At 39.4% G+C, this 17,109-nt stretch overlaps 1 protein-coding gene across 7 annotated transcripts in view; it reads right to left on the bottom strand.

The window, feature by feature from the left end:
* LOC105083132 (threonine aspartase 1) overlaps positions 1 to 17,109 on the bottom strand; it is a 261,114-nt gene that overhangs the window by 80,665 nt on the left and 163,340 nt on the right. For all 7 annotated transcript variants that reach the window (XR_006721050.2, XR_006721051.2, XM_045508688.2 and 4 more), the window contains one exon: positions 13,588 to 13,698. Coding sequence is in view for 5 of the 7 variants with exons in the window: in XM_045508688.2 (XP_045364644.2) it covers positions 13,588 to 13,698 (111 nt within the window). In the remaining 2 variants the exon portion in view is untranslated. The remainder of the gene's footprint in view (positions 1 to 13,587; positions 13,699 to 17,109) is intronic.

Raw genomic sequence — 17,109 nt, 5'->3', positions numbered from 1 at the left:
GCTGTACAAAGCAGGCCAGATAATGCAGAGGAATGAATAAGTGAACTAGAAAGGACAACAGAAAGCACCCAATCAGAACAGCTGAAAGAAAAACAAATAAAAAACAATGAAAACAATATAAGGGACTATGGGATAATATAAAGTGTGCCAATCTATGCATAATAGGGGTTCCAGAAGGGGAAGAAAGAACAAAGGGGATTGAAAAGGTATTTGAAGAAATCATGACTGAAAACATCCCAAACCTAAAGAAGGAATCAGATATCCAAGTACAGGAGGCTCAGAGGGTCCCAAACAGGAAGGACCCAAACAGACCCACACCAAGACATATCATAATCAAGATGGCCAGAGTCAAGGGTAAAGAAAGGATCCTAAAGGCAGCAAGAGAAAAACAAAGAATGAGTTACAAGGGAACCCCCACAAGGCTCTCAGCTGATTTCTCTACACAGACACTACAGGCCAGAAGGGAGTGGCAAGATATATTCAAAGTCCTGAATGAAAAAAAGATGCAGCCTAGGATACTCTATCCAACAAGGCTATCCTTTAGAATAGAAGGAAAGATAAAGAACTTCACAGACAAGCAAAAACTAAAAGAGTTTAGTAACACTAAACCCATGCTAAAAGAAATGTTGACAGGTCTACTCTAAATAGAAAAGAAGCAGGATGCTACAAAAATGAGAAACTTGTAACTTGAAAGGAGATAACTGCCATGAATTACAAAAAGAATAAACACAACATTGTAAAAGAAGACATCTAAATTATTAGGAGTGGGAGAGGGAAGCAAGGAAAGCCACTGTGGAAAACAGTATGGAGATTCCGCAAAAGACTAGGAATAGACTTACCATATGACCCAGGAATCCCGCTCCTGGGCATATATCCAGAAGGAACCCTACTTCAAAATGACATCTGCACCCCAGTGTTCATAGCAGCACTATTTACAATAGCCAAGACATGGAGGCGGCCTGGATGTCCGTCGACAGATGACTGAATAGAGAAGAAGTGGTGTATTTGTGTGATAGAATACTATTCAGTCACAAAAACTGACAACATAACACCATTTGCAGCAACATGGATGTTCCTGGAGAATGTCATTCTAAGTGAAGTAAGCCAGAAAGAGAAAGAAAAATACCATATGAGATCGCCCATATGAGGAATCTAAAACAAAACAAAACAAAACATAAATACAAAACAGAAACAGACTCACAGACATAGAATACAATCTTGTGGTTGCCAAGGGGGCGGTGGGGTGGGAAGGGACAGACTGGGATTTTAAAATGCAGAATAGATAAACAAGATTATACTGTATAGCCCAGGGAAATATATACAAGATCTTGTGGTAGCTCATAGCGGAAAAAAAATGTGACAATGAATATATATATGTTCGTGTTCGTGTATAACTGAAAAATTGTGCTCTACACTAGAATTTGACACAACATTGTAAAATGACTATCACTCAATAAAAAAATGTAAAAAAAAAAGGAAAAAAATGTTACAAAAAGAAAAATACTAAGACATACACAAAGCTTTGTCATCTTCAAGTACATACTTTCAAAACTCCAAGGTTTTTTTTTAAGGCATTTTTGAAGTGTTGATGCACTTCACAAAAATTTCAAAGGTCACCAGTAATCAAACTGCCTTGCTCAACACCAAATCCCCTGGATCCCAGGCCACCCATCCATTTACATCTCTGAGCTAAGTAAGCCTGGGGAGGTGAGACACAACTGTGGGATCAAGGGTCCTAGACTCTGAAGGCTTTGCCCGACATGAGGGGAGGGAAGAAGCAGTAAAGGGCAAAACTGAGTTCCTCAGATACGTGGCTCATTCCCTCATCATTAATTCATTCTCAATCCTGCCAACCTGCTCCCTGAAGAGTGCAGGAAAACAACATCACGCAATGAAGCAAGTTCTCTTCACCAGATGTTTTTTTCTTTCTCACACATCTGCTTTGAACTTCAAAAATCTTGAAGTCTAGAGCAAGATCTGGGATATACTAAATTGCCTAATAGAGCAAAGGCACTGGAGTCTTACTGAATTTCTCTAGCATAGTGACAATGCAATTGTATTTAAACGCAAAGTTAAGGCATTTCTCAAATTGTGACTCCTTATTCTTCAAATGTTAAGGCGGTAACTGCTTGTGAATTAGCCAAGAAAAATACATGGAAATAAAGTCCATGAAAGTGAAGGATAAAAACATTGCCACATTATTTTTTAAGACAATTTGAATGATTTTAATCTGCATTATTCTCTGTGAAAATACAGACTGCTTTAAGGAAATGTAATATTAAAAATTTAGACTTACAAAACAGGATAAATTGGTATACTGATAGACTACATTAAATACTTTTATACTGAAAGGTTTTCAACAAAGCTTCTAGATACAGAGTGTAGGATTTCTTAAAGAAAGTAACTCAGCGTCAAGAAGTTCAGTCTTCACTCTTTTCACAAACAAACAAAAGGCAGTATTTTTAATACCAACATTTCAAATCACTTACTAGTTCAGGGTAGCTTGAGAAATCCAGCAGGAACTCTAAAAATTTAAATTATAAAGTGCTTTTGAAAAGAAACAAACCCTATTTTATTTATTTTACTGCATGTCTTAACTCAATAATTTAATAAGCTATTAATTAATAAATAATTTAACAAACTATTTCTTGGTGGAGGACTTCAAAGAGAGAGGGAGGAACTAACGCAGAATCTATCACACGCCCGGCACTATCTTTCACTCAGCAAAGCCTAGATGGGGAACCTGAGGCTCAGAGCAGGTTAAGCATCACTGCTGAGGTCATCTGAGTGAGTACAGAAGCAGGGATTCAAACTGGACTTCTGGATTCCAAAACCTGTGATCATCCATTGTTCTCTTACTCTGAAATTTACTTAGCTTGAAAAGGTTTTATAGTTGATGGTACATATAAAGAGGATAAAATTCTTCACAAACACCAAAGGACCACAGAACATTGAACACAAACACAACTCTTATATATCTCTTAAAGAAAGCTTTTAAAACTATAACAAGATCAATACATTTGGCTATATTAAAAGTGCGCATAGTATTTTCTTTTGCCACGTGAAACAAGTCAAGAGATGAGTGACAAATGGGGAAATATTTGCAATTCATAGCACAGGAAAAGGACTCGTTTTCTTAGTAGATAAGGATCTGCTACAAATTAATAAGGAAAACACAAGTATCCAAAGAGAAAGCAAAAAGGATATGAACAAAAGGGAATATGAATCACTCTAAAATGTGAAAATATGTTCTACATATCTCCTACCAAAAGAATGCTAATTAAAACCACAAGAGATCATTATTCAACTTTCAGGTTATCAGATTCCAAGCAGTTGAAACAACATTATGTCAGCTGGGGGTGGAGAAAGAGCACGTTCATACAACAGCGGGACATGGCCGTTCGGAAACACGTTCCCGTACCTTGCGGTAGTTACTGCCTGTAAATTTGCCATGGACACTGAATTAGCAAATTCTGAGCCATTGCTCCCAAGGAAAATACAGGGTTAGGTCCCTACAAGCTCTGGTCACATTTTCAATCAATAAGTAACCTTATTTTATGTATGTTTCTGTTTAAAGCCATCTTATTTAACATATATTTCTTATAAATAATTAATCACATGCAGTGTTTATTTATACTAATACAGTAGCCACGAAGGGCTTCAGTTTCCTGACTCTGGGTAACCTGCCCATCAATTTCCCTGGCTTTCACCTTCCAGTAGCGCTGCCCTTCATGCTCTTTGTCCTGGTTGTCAACTCCTGAATCCCCACGGTTAGCTACTTTTCCAGCTTTTTCATGGCTTCATTGTGCACCATCCATGTTACTTTAGCAGTTGCTGGAGCAGCTCCCCTCCCACACAGATCGATGAATGTCCTCTTCCTTTTTCTGGATGTATAGTAATGGTATCGTTGGTTCATTAACTTTGACCTCATGGCCAACAGCACTATAACTCCTGCTTGAATGAAGTTTTCCCAACATGCACATTTTCCCCCCAAGACACCACAGCTGCTGCACTTAGGATCGCTAGACGGCACTTCAGCACTCTGCTGAGGGGGGAAGCATTTAAAACAGCGGAACCATCACCAGCAAGGACACTTGTTGACAGTATGAGAACGGAGACAGGAAAGCAGAGCCGTGCCTCATTCACCTCAGCTGGGAATGTGTATGTTGGGTCACTCACACTTTTCACCACTCTGCCCAAGCCCACCAATCACTGGGAAAACGCCAGGAGTACTGGTCTTTTGATAACAGGTGAATTTTAGCAAGTAAGAAAATTAACAAATACGGAAGCTATACATAATGAGGATTGACTATCAAAATGATATACCCTTTGACTACTTTTAGGCATTTATTCTACAGCCATGCCTTTATATGCATGAAATAACATCTTTGTATCTATATATTTATTGATTTTAATTGAAGTATAGTCAGTTTACAATGTTGTGTCCATTCCTGGTGTACAGCATAATGCTATAGTCATACAAGAACATATACATATTTGTTTTCATAGTCTTTTTCACCATAAGTTACTACAAGATATGAAATAACATCTTTACACAGATATTCAGTGATGCAGTTTTCATTAGGAAGAAACTGGAAATAGCATTGCTGCCTTTCGGTGGGACCACGTATGAACAACTATGGTACCCTATACAACGGAACACTGTGCAACAATTAAAAACAAAGGGAAAGCACCACAGGGAAGATAGGGAACCATCCACACTAAGTGTTTTTCGAGCTTTTTGATCACAAACCACAGTAAAACCAAACCAAAACAGTCCCACACTCCGTCAAGTAGTACGCTCATTTCTTTGTAAGTGAAATTTATGAAAGTAATAGCCCTTCTTCACAATGAACTGGTCTATCCTATTGGGTTCTTTATAGTCTATCCACTACAGTGAAAAGATTCTGCTTGTGACTCACTAAATTAGACCTCATTAATGTGACATTTACAGTTTGGAAAAAAAACCCCACAAATCTATAAAATATATAGTTTACCTAAAAGAAATGGCAGGGTGGAGAAAGATGTGTAAAGATGGCACTGCCATTTTTGTGAAAGAAAATAAAAGGGCACCTTGATGACTATGTTTGTAAACACCTGGGGTCTCTCTGGCAGGATACCTGAGAACTGGCCACAGCGGTTACCTCTGTAGAGTGAATTGGGTGATTAAGGGAGTCGAGTAGGGGGCAACCTATTTTTTACCATATACCCCCTCTGAAATTTGTGAATTTCATCCTGTTTTCATTTATGTCTTATTTTTAAAAATTGCCCCTAGGAATCTCAATTACCCTGCTAATCTAATTTATCTATGAAGAATTAATTTCTTCCCTGTTTAGACTGTGACATTCTGAACTACTGAAATTTGATGGAATGAGATGTTACCATGTATTATTAATTGCTCTTCATGAGGATGCTTTATTATGATGGGAAACTCTTCTAATTCTTTCAAATTGTTTCATGTCTCATGACTACCTAAAACACAGACATATCTTATGAAGAGGCATAAATAAGTCCCTACTTGAATTTATATTGGGCACATATATGTAGAACAAAACCTGCTATGTCCAAAGAGCAATCAAAACAAACCAAACAAAGCAAATAATTATCTCCATTCAAATTAAAAAATGTCAAAACCATGGTAAGTTTTTAAAAGTGAGAAAACATTTATTCATCTCAAGGGTAAAGCTTATTTCACAAAAATCTCTCAAAATTGTTTTAAGTCTTGATTTACAATTAAAACTCGGTCAAGAGTAGCACAAAGTTTGCTCAAGTACAGTTACACAGAAGAAAACTAAAATGTAAATCATACTCAATAAAAGTAGCATTTCTTACCATCTAGAAGTGATATGTAGAAGTCTATCATTTGTTTCTTGATGTTAGGGGCTAAATCTAAAATTCTCTCATATACTAAAAATTGAAGTTTATGATAAGAGTGTTAAAAAATGGTTCTAAGAACAATACAGTGGGTGGGCAGATGCTACAGCATAGTATCAGGATTTTCCATGTGTAATCACATGCAGGGGGCCAAGCTCCAAGCAGGGTCAATGAGTGGCCTGGAGCGGCGCGTCTGAGCTGTCTAAAATGTGAATGTGCTGTCTAAAATAACGTTTGGTGTGGTCAAGTTCAGGCTGATTTGCATTTAGAGATGATGCCCCTGGACTCTCTTTAATGACCACGCTCCTTTGGTAGTGGCTGGTGACTATTTACACCTCAACTACTGATTTGAAAAAGGCTTTTTTTTTTTTTTTTTTTTCCAGAAAGCCAAAGCCCAGGGACTGTGAGGCTACTGGAAATGCCCAGATCCTGGAAAGACCTCCATCAGAAAACAACAAGTACACCCAAAGCCATGCTAAGTTACTGAGTGGGTTTAACATGTGAAAGATGCACATGGGGGTTGGGCAGGACTCTTCTCCACCAGGTGACTTCACAGCAGGTCACATGACACCAGCACAGTGTGAAAAAGGTCAATGCTACGGATCCTGTTCCAGTGCCGGAGAACAGATTAGGTGAGGATGTGCTGTACTTGTGCCCCTTGAGAATGACAAGTTAATGGCCTTACGGGACATTCAGAATGGATTTGTAGCTAATCCTAGAGGCTAGCCTTTCTGGATTGGAAAGTTGAATTTAATGCTTTGGAACAAATGAATTCACTGATGGGTGTAATGTCCAAGAGCAATCTCACTTCAGCCCAGTGCCACCCCCCCCTGCACGAGACAGCCTTTAGCCCCTGTGCAAGGTCTGCCTCCTCGTGACGTTTAAATCACCACCTTTACTGGTTAATCTCAGGGCTACAAGCTACCCCTTGCATCATGCTTCCCCTAGGACACCCCTTAATCTTTCAAAATGATTTGCGAGTCATGCTGTTTAAGTCAAACAAAGTTTCCTTACCAGGGTTGCAAGCTAGTTTTTTTCTATTCAAACAAAGCAGCCACCTCTTTTATTTTTCTTTTTTAAAGGTTGCTCTCCAGTTGTTGTTAACAACCCTCAGCTGCACTGGCTCCTGTACCCATTTAAAACTTCTCTGCCTGGCTTCATATCCCAGATTTTCTTGCAAGGAAAACAGAACTCTCAAATCAGAACCGTCTTGGGCTGGGCAGTTGCCAAGTCAGCTGCTGCTCCTTAACCCCAGGTCAAACGGTTTACCCTTGGACATTTTGCACAGTGTCTAAGTTACTCCTTATTGAATAAACACAAATTCATTGTTAAAATGGGAAGAATGTAAATAGAACAATCTCTTCTTATCTCTGTAGATTCTTCCCCCCTCGTTGGTAGGTTCTTTATAACCCAGTAGAGGGCTCATTCAAGGATGCTTTACTGTCCTGACACGGAATCCTTAAGATTCATATAGCGCATGTCCCACTATGGCCATGAAGTAGCTTTGAGTTGGCTTGCTTCCCTGAAAAACTTTCACCACTGAATTGTCTTGGGAGCTATAGGGATAGAGTTCTTTAGAACCTCAGTTACACTGAGCCAAGGAAATAATTATTCTCTCTTTCCAAGACTTACTCTGACTTGTTCAAGACTAAAGAAAGATGTTGACTGAAAAAGGAAGAGAGGGATGTGGGTCAAATAGTAAAACAAGCGCCGAAGGACATTTCAATTCTCTTTCTGTTTTATCATTTTATTGTATTCGAAACTGCTGGAAAGAAGGGGCCAATGGCTGGGACTCAGCAGTTCTCTGCTAAAAAGAAAAGCACTCAGTGAAACTATACTGAAACAAGATTTCATTCATTCAACAAATATTTTTTTAGGATTTATTTCATGCTAAGGTGAACTCCATTACCCTGTGAGTAGATGAAAATTGACTATAAAATTTGTCAAAATGTTTTTCTGGGAGTTTCAGGAGAACTACAGTAATAAGAATTATATAATCACTAGAATTCTATTCATAAATCTTTGTATTCTTTATTTCAGATGGAAACTCTGGCCAAAAAAAAATAAAATACTGTATGGTTAGATTATAGCTAGAAGTATACTTGATGGAGAAGAAAATTACAGATGAAAAGCTACTTGCAATTTTTTTAAGTGTATTAGTAATATTTAATGGAAGAAAAGTTCTCTTATAAAGCAAAACAAGTTATACCTACTTATAATCAACATCTTGGTATTTTAAAAATGAAAACCAACTCTGAAAAATATAAATCTCATAGCACTACCTCAACAGATTAATGCAACTCAATTGTTGAAAAGTTTAAATATTATGTCTGCCTTATTCACTTCACATCTAAGAATAAATTACTTAACTTGCTTCTTTCCATCTGATACTTAAATAAGAACCAAAAAGCCCGCCTATTTTTTAAGACTATAGTGAAGATGTAACAATCCCAAAGCATTGCTGAGGCACTAAGGAAAAAAGCTTCCTACCATGACACTGGACCCTCTTCTAAAACAAAGTTTTAGTTGTATTTTAAAGACAAGGTATTAATGTCAGATCATCAATTATAAGTACCTCTTTTCCCACTACGAGCCTAATAACTAATTTGCCTTCTCTTGAGGGTGATTTTTACGATCGTGCGAGCCCAGAACGCCGAGTCACAAGTGCTCACAGTGACATGTGCCGTGGAGTGGAAATAAGTGACATTGCTGGGCCCTGAGAACGAAGCCCCTTTGAGGTGCATGTGTTTATATGTGTGCACATATATGTTTATATGTGTGCACCAACTTTTTTTAATGCCAGTAAAACCAAAAGGTGGTTTGGAATTTTAAGTTACAGTAAAATGACCTTTTATCTTTTTACTGTTCCAGGAAGCATCAATTCAATCTAACATTTTTTATTTTTAAACCATAGCAAGTTTTCATAACAGTGACAAGAAGAGAACTCGATCGTGAACTGCTCCTGTTCTGAAGAGAGAGGGGAGAGGCTACCTTTAAGTTTTAACTGGTAACTGAAGACCAGTGGACCTGACAGAGCTAAGTCTAAAACATAAAGGGATTCGTTCCCCTTTCAGGTAATTATGTAAGAAACTGCAAAAATTCTCACAGAAGAAATCACCTGGCATACCATTTATAGAAAGTTCAGACAGGCCCACGTGGGGACCTTCAAAGATACAGGTAATGGGCAATTTCTTAAGCTGGGTGGTGGGTCCACAGGTGTTCATTTTATGATTATCCTTTATAACTTACAAATTTATTACATTCTTCTTTTAAAAATATATGAAACATTTCCTAGTAAAGATGAAAAAACGGGAAAAAGGAGTAGCTGGACAAGTAGAAGCAATATCATGTACAAAATGTAATCATCAGCATGTGAACGTATTCCTGGATAGCAAAGCACCTGACGTCAGCCTCTGAGTGAGGTGATGGTGACCTGATAGGAAAGTAACAGTTACCACGTGTGCTCATCAGATGATCAAGAGTGAGCTGAGCTGTGTGCCTTAAATCTATTTAGGAAGATGGACTCCAACCAACACAGACAGGCTTGGCGCAAAGGCCGCTGGCCAAGTACATAGCCTTTTTACCCCTGGGAGCCCCTACACCTCCTATCTTGAATTACTCAAGATTTTCCTTAAATATATGGAGTCTGTTTCACATTGATCCACATATTGCTTCCTATTAAGCACTCTGAGGCAGGAGACCCTGAACTTCACAGGGTCTGTCAGGCTCCAAGAGAAAAATGCACCCGTATAGTGAAATTGACTGTTCATGCCATGTTTTTGCATATATTCTAATTACTTGTATTGAATTGTATGCTTAAAATGGGAAAGAACTAATTTTTCCCACTGGAAGGCTTGATGTGCCTTTGTTCACACAACTATTAAGCATACTATATGCAGCAGCCTCAATAAAGCACTTCTGCAGGGGCCTGGGAAGCACATGTAATTGCATTTTAGGTAAAAATATATTGTTTTTTTTCTCTAAAAGCAGAGAAAATTAATTCTTTTCAGCTGTCTCATTCTAGGGGCAAGCATTTGCTTTGTGTTAAAGCTGTGATTTGTAGGCTGGGCTTTGCCAGCATCTCATGATCTGGGGGGTGGGAGGTGGTAGGATGGGTGTTGCAAACACATTCATGTCCAAATTGTCCTTTTTCAAGGCCGTTTGCAAAGGCTGTCTTCTGGGATCCGTTTAAACTGTCTCCAGCTCTTCTTGTTCCCGGACACTTGTCATTATCGAACATTTCCGAACCATATTGTTTGTTTTTTAAGAGCATGTGAAGCTATTTTATGTGACATTTCATTTTTCTGGAAAAGTGGTCAATTTCATTAAAAACTTCTGCTAAATAATCAGTAAAGAAATTCCATTTGGCACTTACTGTACTCATCCAGTAATTACTGGGTGCCTGCTACAGGGATGGGTACAAAGCTGGATAAGAATACAGTCCTTGCCCTCAAATGATTCACAATCTAGTGGTGTGATTTTCAGAGGCAGTGGAATCTTTTAACAATTAGAAAGAGATTTCAAACACCTCCATGTGAGTCGCTGGGGCTCAAAGACCTGTGATCTATTCCTTTCAAATAACTGAGTTCAGAAAAAACGGTTAAGAAGTGCTAGCCTAGAGGGAGGGGCAGACATTTTAATGGATATCTAGGATGTCATGGTGACTGCTAGGAAGGATGGAAATCGCATGGTGCAAAAAGCACACAAAGATGGAACAAATCACCTGGGAAAAGGGCTTCCAAAGGACTCCAAGGAGAGTCCTCTTTATCCTGGGTCTTAAAGAAGGAATGTAATTAGCTCCGGGCTTTCCAAGCACATGTGAAAGTTACTGGGGGAAAACCATGACCCTCTGGAAGAAGACCAACCAATGTGATGCTGCCAGAATCTGGCGCATCGGGAACGAGTGGAAGAAAGGAAGGACTAGTTGGAAATGACACTGAAAGCGTGTTCTGGGGTCAGATCAGGAGAGGGCTTTTGCATCAAGTTATTTGGGCTTTTCCCATTTATCTTCTAGGGAAATGACCAGCAGAGCTAGGAGTGAATGCAAGTGTGTGTGTGTGTGTGTGTGTATGTGTGTGTGTGTACACATAGTACAAGGGGTGAAGGATGGTAGGCAGAGATGATAAAAAGTTGATGAATCAAGAAGCAGCACGTTAAAGTTGCAATAAAATTAAAATGTACGATTTCAAGTTAGAGTTCTAACAAGAGTCAGGAGGAAAAGGGATTGGGGAGTGGTATGAACAACATTTTTCATTTTTTACCGAGAAGTCACAAGTTACTGACTAATCAAGACACAGAAGCACGAGCACATTCTGTAGAGTGAAGGAGACTCCTGCGAGAACAACCAGACTCAGAGGCCAGTGGCTCTGGGAACAGGGCGGCGAAGGTGCCTTTCACATCTTCTGTCCTTCCATGCGGCATTTACTTTTTCACCACATGCTGAACATACGTACCTTCTTAAAACAAAAAAGGTAAACACCCACATCGTCTGTAAGTTGATCGTAGCCTATGTTCACCAGGTTTTAGTTGATAAACTCCACAAACATCAATTCCTCTAGTTAACAAATGGCAAGATTTCATTTATTTCATAAATTGACACTTTGTATTTCATTCTTCTTGAGATAGAGACTAGGCATCAGTTTACAAATTACTACCTTGGTGATATAAACTCTTTTACATGAGCTAAAACTCTATGATTTATCCTTAAATATGCATTTCTATCTGACACCACCAGAAATGAAAGGACAACCAAAAACCCTTACGATTTTCAGGATTAACTTGAATAGGCAAGAGTCCAGGATCAGTGAAGAACTGAAACTCCACCCTAGCAACAGTCCACAAAGGAGTTTTAATAACTGTCTCTGCCCTGCCCCCAAGTACTAAAGATTCTTCTTGAGTTTTTTGGAGGGCCCAGGTACACCCTCTGCATATTTTAAAAACAAATTCCCTACTACTTAGCTGTGGAAGATATTCGAAGGATTCAACAGTAATTCAGATACCAAAGAAGCAAGTGGCTATTTGTTTAACAAAAGGCGGCCATTAAAAAAAAAAGAACATTTTCCAGCAGCAACCCGGTACAAGTGTAGTGGACGGAAGGAGAAAGAAAGAAGAGCAAGAAAAACAGTGAGGCTAGTGATCAGACTCCAAGTGGAGAAAGAGGACCTTTATATAAAAGTGCATTTTTTTGATGAGCAAGAGGAGAGATTTTATGAAAAATTTGGGGGCTTTTATAGAAAAAATCCTTTTTATACTCATAAGAAATGCTCAGTCTTCTATTTCATAGACTCACGGAACCTCAGGAATTCACAACAATTATATACTCATAGAACCTACAGCAATTCTCAACAATCATACAACATAGATCAGGTACCATCCACACTTGATAAAAGTAAATTTATACAGAGGGTTGAACGACCACAGCTCCTGATGACTTACAGTGCTTATATAAAAAAGAGATACTTAAGAGAAGAATGAATGAACAGAGTGGTTTAATCATACAGTGGAATACCATACAACAATGAAAACAAACTACTGCCACAAGTAACATGGGGGACTCTAACAGGCTTAGTGTTGACTGAAGACAGTAGACACAAAGAATACATATTCTATTATTCCATTTATACAAAATATTAAATCAAATAGAACTAATCATGGTGTTAGAAGTCAGCATAATAGTTAACTTTGGAGGGGGTAGAGACTGGGAGAGGTTATGTGGGAGCTTTTGAGGTTGCTGTAAAGTTCTATTTTTTATCTAGATGCTGGTCACATAGGTGGGTTCAGTATGTAATATTTGCAAAGCAGCTGCAGTTAATAATTTATGGTATGTATATGTACGCCTGAATGACTCTGCTGTACACCTGGAACTAACACTGTAAATCAACTACACTTTAATAAAAAAATTAAGAAAAAAAATATTTTGTGCACTTTTCTGAATGAACATACACTTTGATTAAAAAAAAATTAAAAAATAAAATATAGGGTCCCCTGCTAGCTTATGTGGCACCTTTACACAGATTTTTTTAAATGCCCCCTCTGGATGAATGAATTAGAAAAAGGCACACCCATGGGCAGAGGCAGCCAAATAAGCTGGCAAGTGGAGGGTGGGCTGGGTTCCATCTTGACTAGACACAAAGCCACACATCTGGATGGACATCTGCAAATCTGCAGAACACTCGTGTGACCCTTCCTCACCACCACTTTATGAGAAGGGCAGGGCAGACATCCTGACTGTACAGCTGAGGAAGTGGCACAGAACAGTGAGACTGATGCACGAGGGGGTCACAGCAAATGAGTGATGGATCCAGGGCGGACTTCTAGGCCAGTAGCTCTTCACATGATTCTGATTCCTGTTTGGGAGGGGAACAGGAGGAATCTTCTTTCTATGTTACTGTGTATATTGTTAGGGGTCATCTCAAATGCTCTGTGGATTAAGGCAGGGGATACGCGTATGTCTGATGTTCTTAATGTCGGGCTTCAGTAAAGGTGCTAGGTCCTAAGCCCATTTGAAAAATATGCTATAAGTGGATACTCAGAAATGAAGATCCATCTTTCAGATTTTACCTAGGCAAAAAGATCAGTAGAATAGAGATGTTTACCTATCAGTAGAGCATCCTGGCCCAGCCAAAGGTTAAAATATCGACTTAAGGATATACACCTTTCCATCTCTTGAGAAAATGAGAGAGAAAAGACACACAACGTGTATGTCTGACTTACCTAGAAGTGTCTGCTTATTCTGGGAGGAGTTAGGCTCCGCAGAACATCTGCAGGACCGGAGAACTATCACTCCTCCAAGCACACCATCTTCACTGGCCAGGAAAGGTGAACCTACACAGAAATGATTAGTGGTCATTTTCAGTTAACTTTACTTTTTTCGTTTTCATTTTGGATTACTAGAACAAATAGGTCATAGGAACACAATCTTGAAAGATGCCCATTTTCTGACACTGGCCATTGTTCATACCTCACAGAGGCTGGATGGTAAAGGCAGGCTTGCGCCCGACCATGGGCTGTTTGGCAAAGACAGTGCCAGATGCCGCCAAGAAGACCTGCTTCGGGGCGGAGTGTGCATGACTGTATTTAAAACAGAACTGGAAACACTACCAGATTAAAGGACCAAAACACAAATACAGGAAAAAATGCTCAGCAACTCCCTTTGATCAGCTCTTAAGGATCACTTACCAGGCTCTCCCTGCTGTCAGGGGCATGCCACCAAAAGCTTTGATTTACTACCTTAAATTCAATTTTAAACAATAAGCCACAAACTTTATTACAAACATTTAAAAATGCTCCTGATGGTTCACACAAATGAGGGTGAAACTGCATTTCTATTATGAGAGTCTGGTGGTTAGAAATAGCCGTGCCTCACAGAGATCTCACACACTGAACCCCTGTGAGCGTTTCAGGAACATTGCATTTTAAAATCCCTCATTTTTCCTCCCCAAGGACATCTTCCTCGAACATCTGGCATAGCAAGTGAGCACGTGGAGAACAAATGCAAAACTAACCCAGGCACTATCAAAGAAAGTAATAAAAATAAAAATCAGCCCAATTGGATTTGGGGGTGGGGGAAGCTTCTGGTTAAACTTAGCAGATTAAACACATGCATTTATCTTCACTCCTTTCTCAAATCCCAGCAAACTGAGGTGAAAGGAAGAAGAAAAGGCACGGCCCAATGAGGACAGAAAGACAAGGAAAAAAACTGACCTTTTAGAAAACAGAAAGAAGACAGACAGCTGCTCATCTAGCAGACCTGGGAAAGCTGAAACCCAAGCTTCCGTGGCGGGAGTAGGGGTGAGGCTGATTGGAGTTGCGGGGATACCTATAAGGAACCACCCAGTTTTGTCATAAAATCCCAAAGGATCAGCAATTGGAGGCTTCAAGTTCTTCTGAAGGCAGGGGTGAAGGGTGAGCTTGAAATAAAGACAGTTGGTTGAGAGTGTCCAACGCATCCTGCAGGGGTCCGAAAACTCTGACCTGCCTGGTTTGTATCCTGGTTTTGTATTGTTGGTGAGCTAAGAATGCTTATTTTACATTTTTTTTTAGTTATTTTTAAAAGGAGAAAGAGAGAGAGGAGGAAGAGGAGGAGAAGAAGAGTATGTGATAGAGACCACAGTGTAGCCCAGGAAATCTAGAATCTTCCCTCTCTGGTTCTTTACAAAGTCAGCCTACCCTTGACCTCGAGCCCCAGAGTCCTGCCTAGCGAGAAAGTTACTCCTCCCAAACCCTGGAGAAACCAGAATATTTACTCTCTAGAGAGAGAGGCTGAGCCAGAGGGACCTGAGACTTGGGGACATCAGGCTGAGCCCAGGGCAGGAGGGAGGCTCCACACTGAAAACAGGGGCTGAAGTGGACTCTTTAAGTTAAACAGTGAAAAAACCAGCTCCCTTCACCCACAGGCTCCCAGGATGCAAAGAGTTAACCTGATAATCCTCCAAGCCAGAGACTGGATAATTCCTTTCCAGTGCCCCAGACAGCTCAAGAGCAAAGACCTACCTGAGAGACCCTAAAAAAATAGCTTGTCCTGGCCTTATGGTGAAGGCTTCCAGATGACAAGTGTGATTCATACACAGAAGGACTGCAGTCCAGCTTCTAGGTGCTTAAACTGTTACTTAACTGTTAAAGAGTATAGACAACCTAGGATTGCCAGGTTAGGCTGCTAGGAAGCATGAAAACCAAAACAAGCAGAAAGGTAACAGAAGAAAAACAGGCAAATGCACTGAGCAGAAGAAAAATTAAAAAAAAAAAAAGTCAAAAAGACAGAGATGAAAAATAAGAGAAAAAAATTTTTTTAATCAGAAGAACAGGCCAGAAGATCCAACATCTGAACAAGAGGAGTTTCAAAGAGAGAAAATAAAAGAAATGAAGGGGAGGAAATGTCAAAAAAAAAAAAAAAAAATTGCAAAATAATTACAAGAACTGAAGGATGAGTGTTCAGACCGAAAAGATTCATCAACCTCCCAGCACAGCTCCTGGGATCCCTGTAGCTCCCCCAAGCTCAGAGCCTTCTATCTCTGCCCTCTCCAGTGACTCAGTACTTCAAACCACATCAACTCCTGTCAGTTCTCTGCATTGCTCCTGTACCTGCCTCCACCCCATCACTCCCACAAACGTGACCCTCGGTGTTCTCTCCCTGTCCTGGAAACACTGCAACAGGCCCCAGTCTAGCCTCCCTGCCCTAGTCACTCACCTCTCTGGAGTACTTAATTCAATACACATGTACTATGTGCCAGGACTCATCGAGGCACTAGGGACATGGCAATGAACAAATGAAGTACCTGCCCTGGGGACACGGCAATGAATGAATGAAGAGCCTGCTCACATCTAGTTGGGCAGGTGCGAAGACAAACACTGACTCAAACACAAGACCCTGTTTTGAGTCTCAAGGTAGTATCTCTGTGGTATTAAGTAAGACACACTAAAAACAGAAATTCTATGCTTCAGTTTCTTCAATTACAAATTACAGATATTAAAAGATATCTTTCTGGGTTGTTGTAAGGGTTGAGTTTATATATATATATGAACTTTGTAACCTCTGAGGTGCTATTTAAACATTTGGTGGTAGTAATATTAATGGTGGGAACACACTTCAGCATTGTGCTCGTTCTCAAAGATTATCACGCTGAACGAGATCTATTACTGTACCTACTTGATTAACCTTCCACAACTGCTGGATGAAGTGCTCAGCTGACATTCTGTGATTAGACAGATGGTGGTGGTGCTAGAAAATCTATTTCCCAAGTTAAAATGTTAAACAGTGTCTATATAGAAGGAAACACTTTCTTATTCTTACCAGTAAGAAAAACTGACATAGAGTGTTATGTTGGGGACTGTGACAAGTGCTTTCTATAATCAAATAGCAAATGGGCGGGGGGCAAAAATTAACTAAAACAATCCACAGTTCCATGTGCAAGTAGTTGCATAAAAAAAGAAAGAAGATAAAGAAACAAAGAAATAATAAAAATTAAGCTTATTTCACCCTACTAAAATGTCTCAAATAGGTTCTTTAAATACTCAGATTTGTAGCTGCTATGGAATGAAATTATAACTACAGATGGTAAGAAACATATTCACTGTGATCAAATGTGTGTATTCTGGATTTCATTTAGATTGTTAATCCAGACTGTAAACAAAGGAGATACCTAGTTATTGTATTTGTGCCATAATCTTTAAGAATGAAAAATCTGAAGAAATTTTAAAAGCGAATCCCTGTAAGTATTGAAGGAGAGAAATTAATGG

Source organism: Camelus bactrianus, chromosome 19, assembly GCF_048773025.1.
Source record: "Camelus bactrianus isolate YW-2024 breed Bactrian camel chromosome 19, ASM4877302v1, whole genome shotgun sequence".
Classification (NCBI taxonomy): domain Eukaryota; kingdom Metazoa; phylum Chordata; class Mammalia; order Artiodactyla; family Camelidae; genus Camelus; species Camelus bactrianus.
Note: the sequence above shows the minus strand (reverse complement) of the source record. Positions and strands in the feature narration are given on the sequence as shown.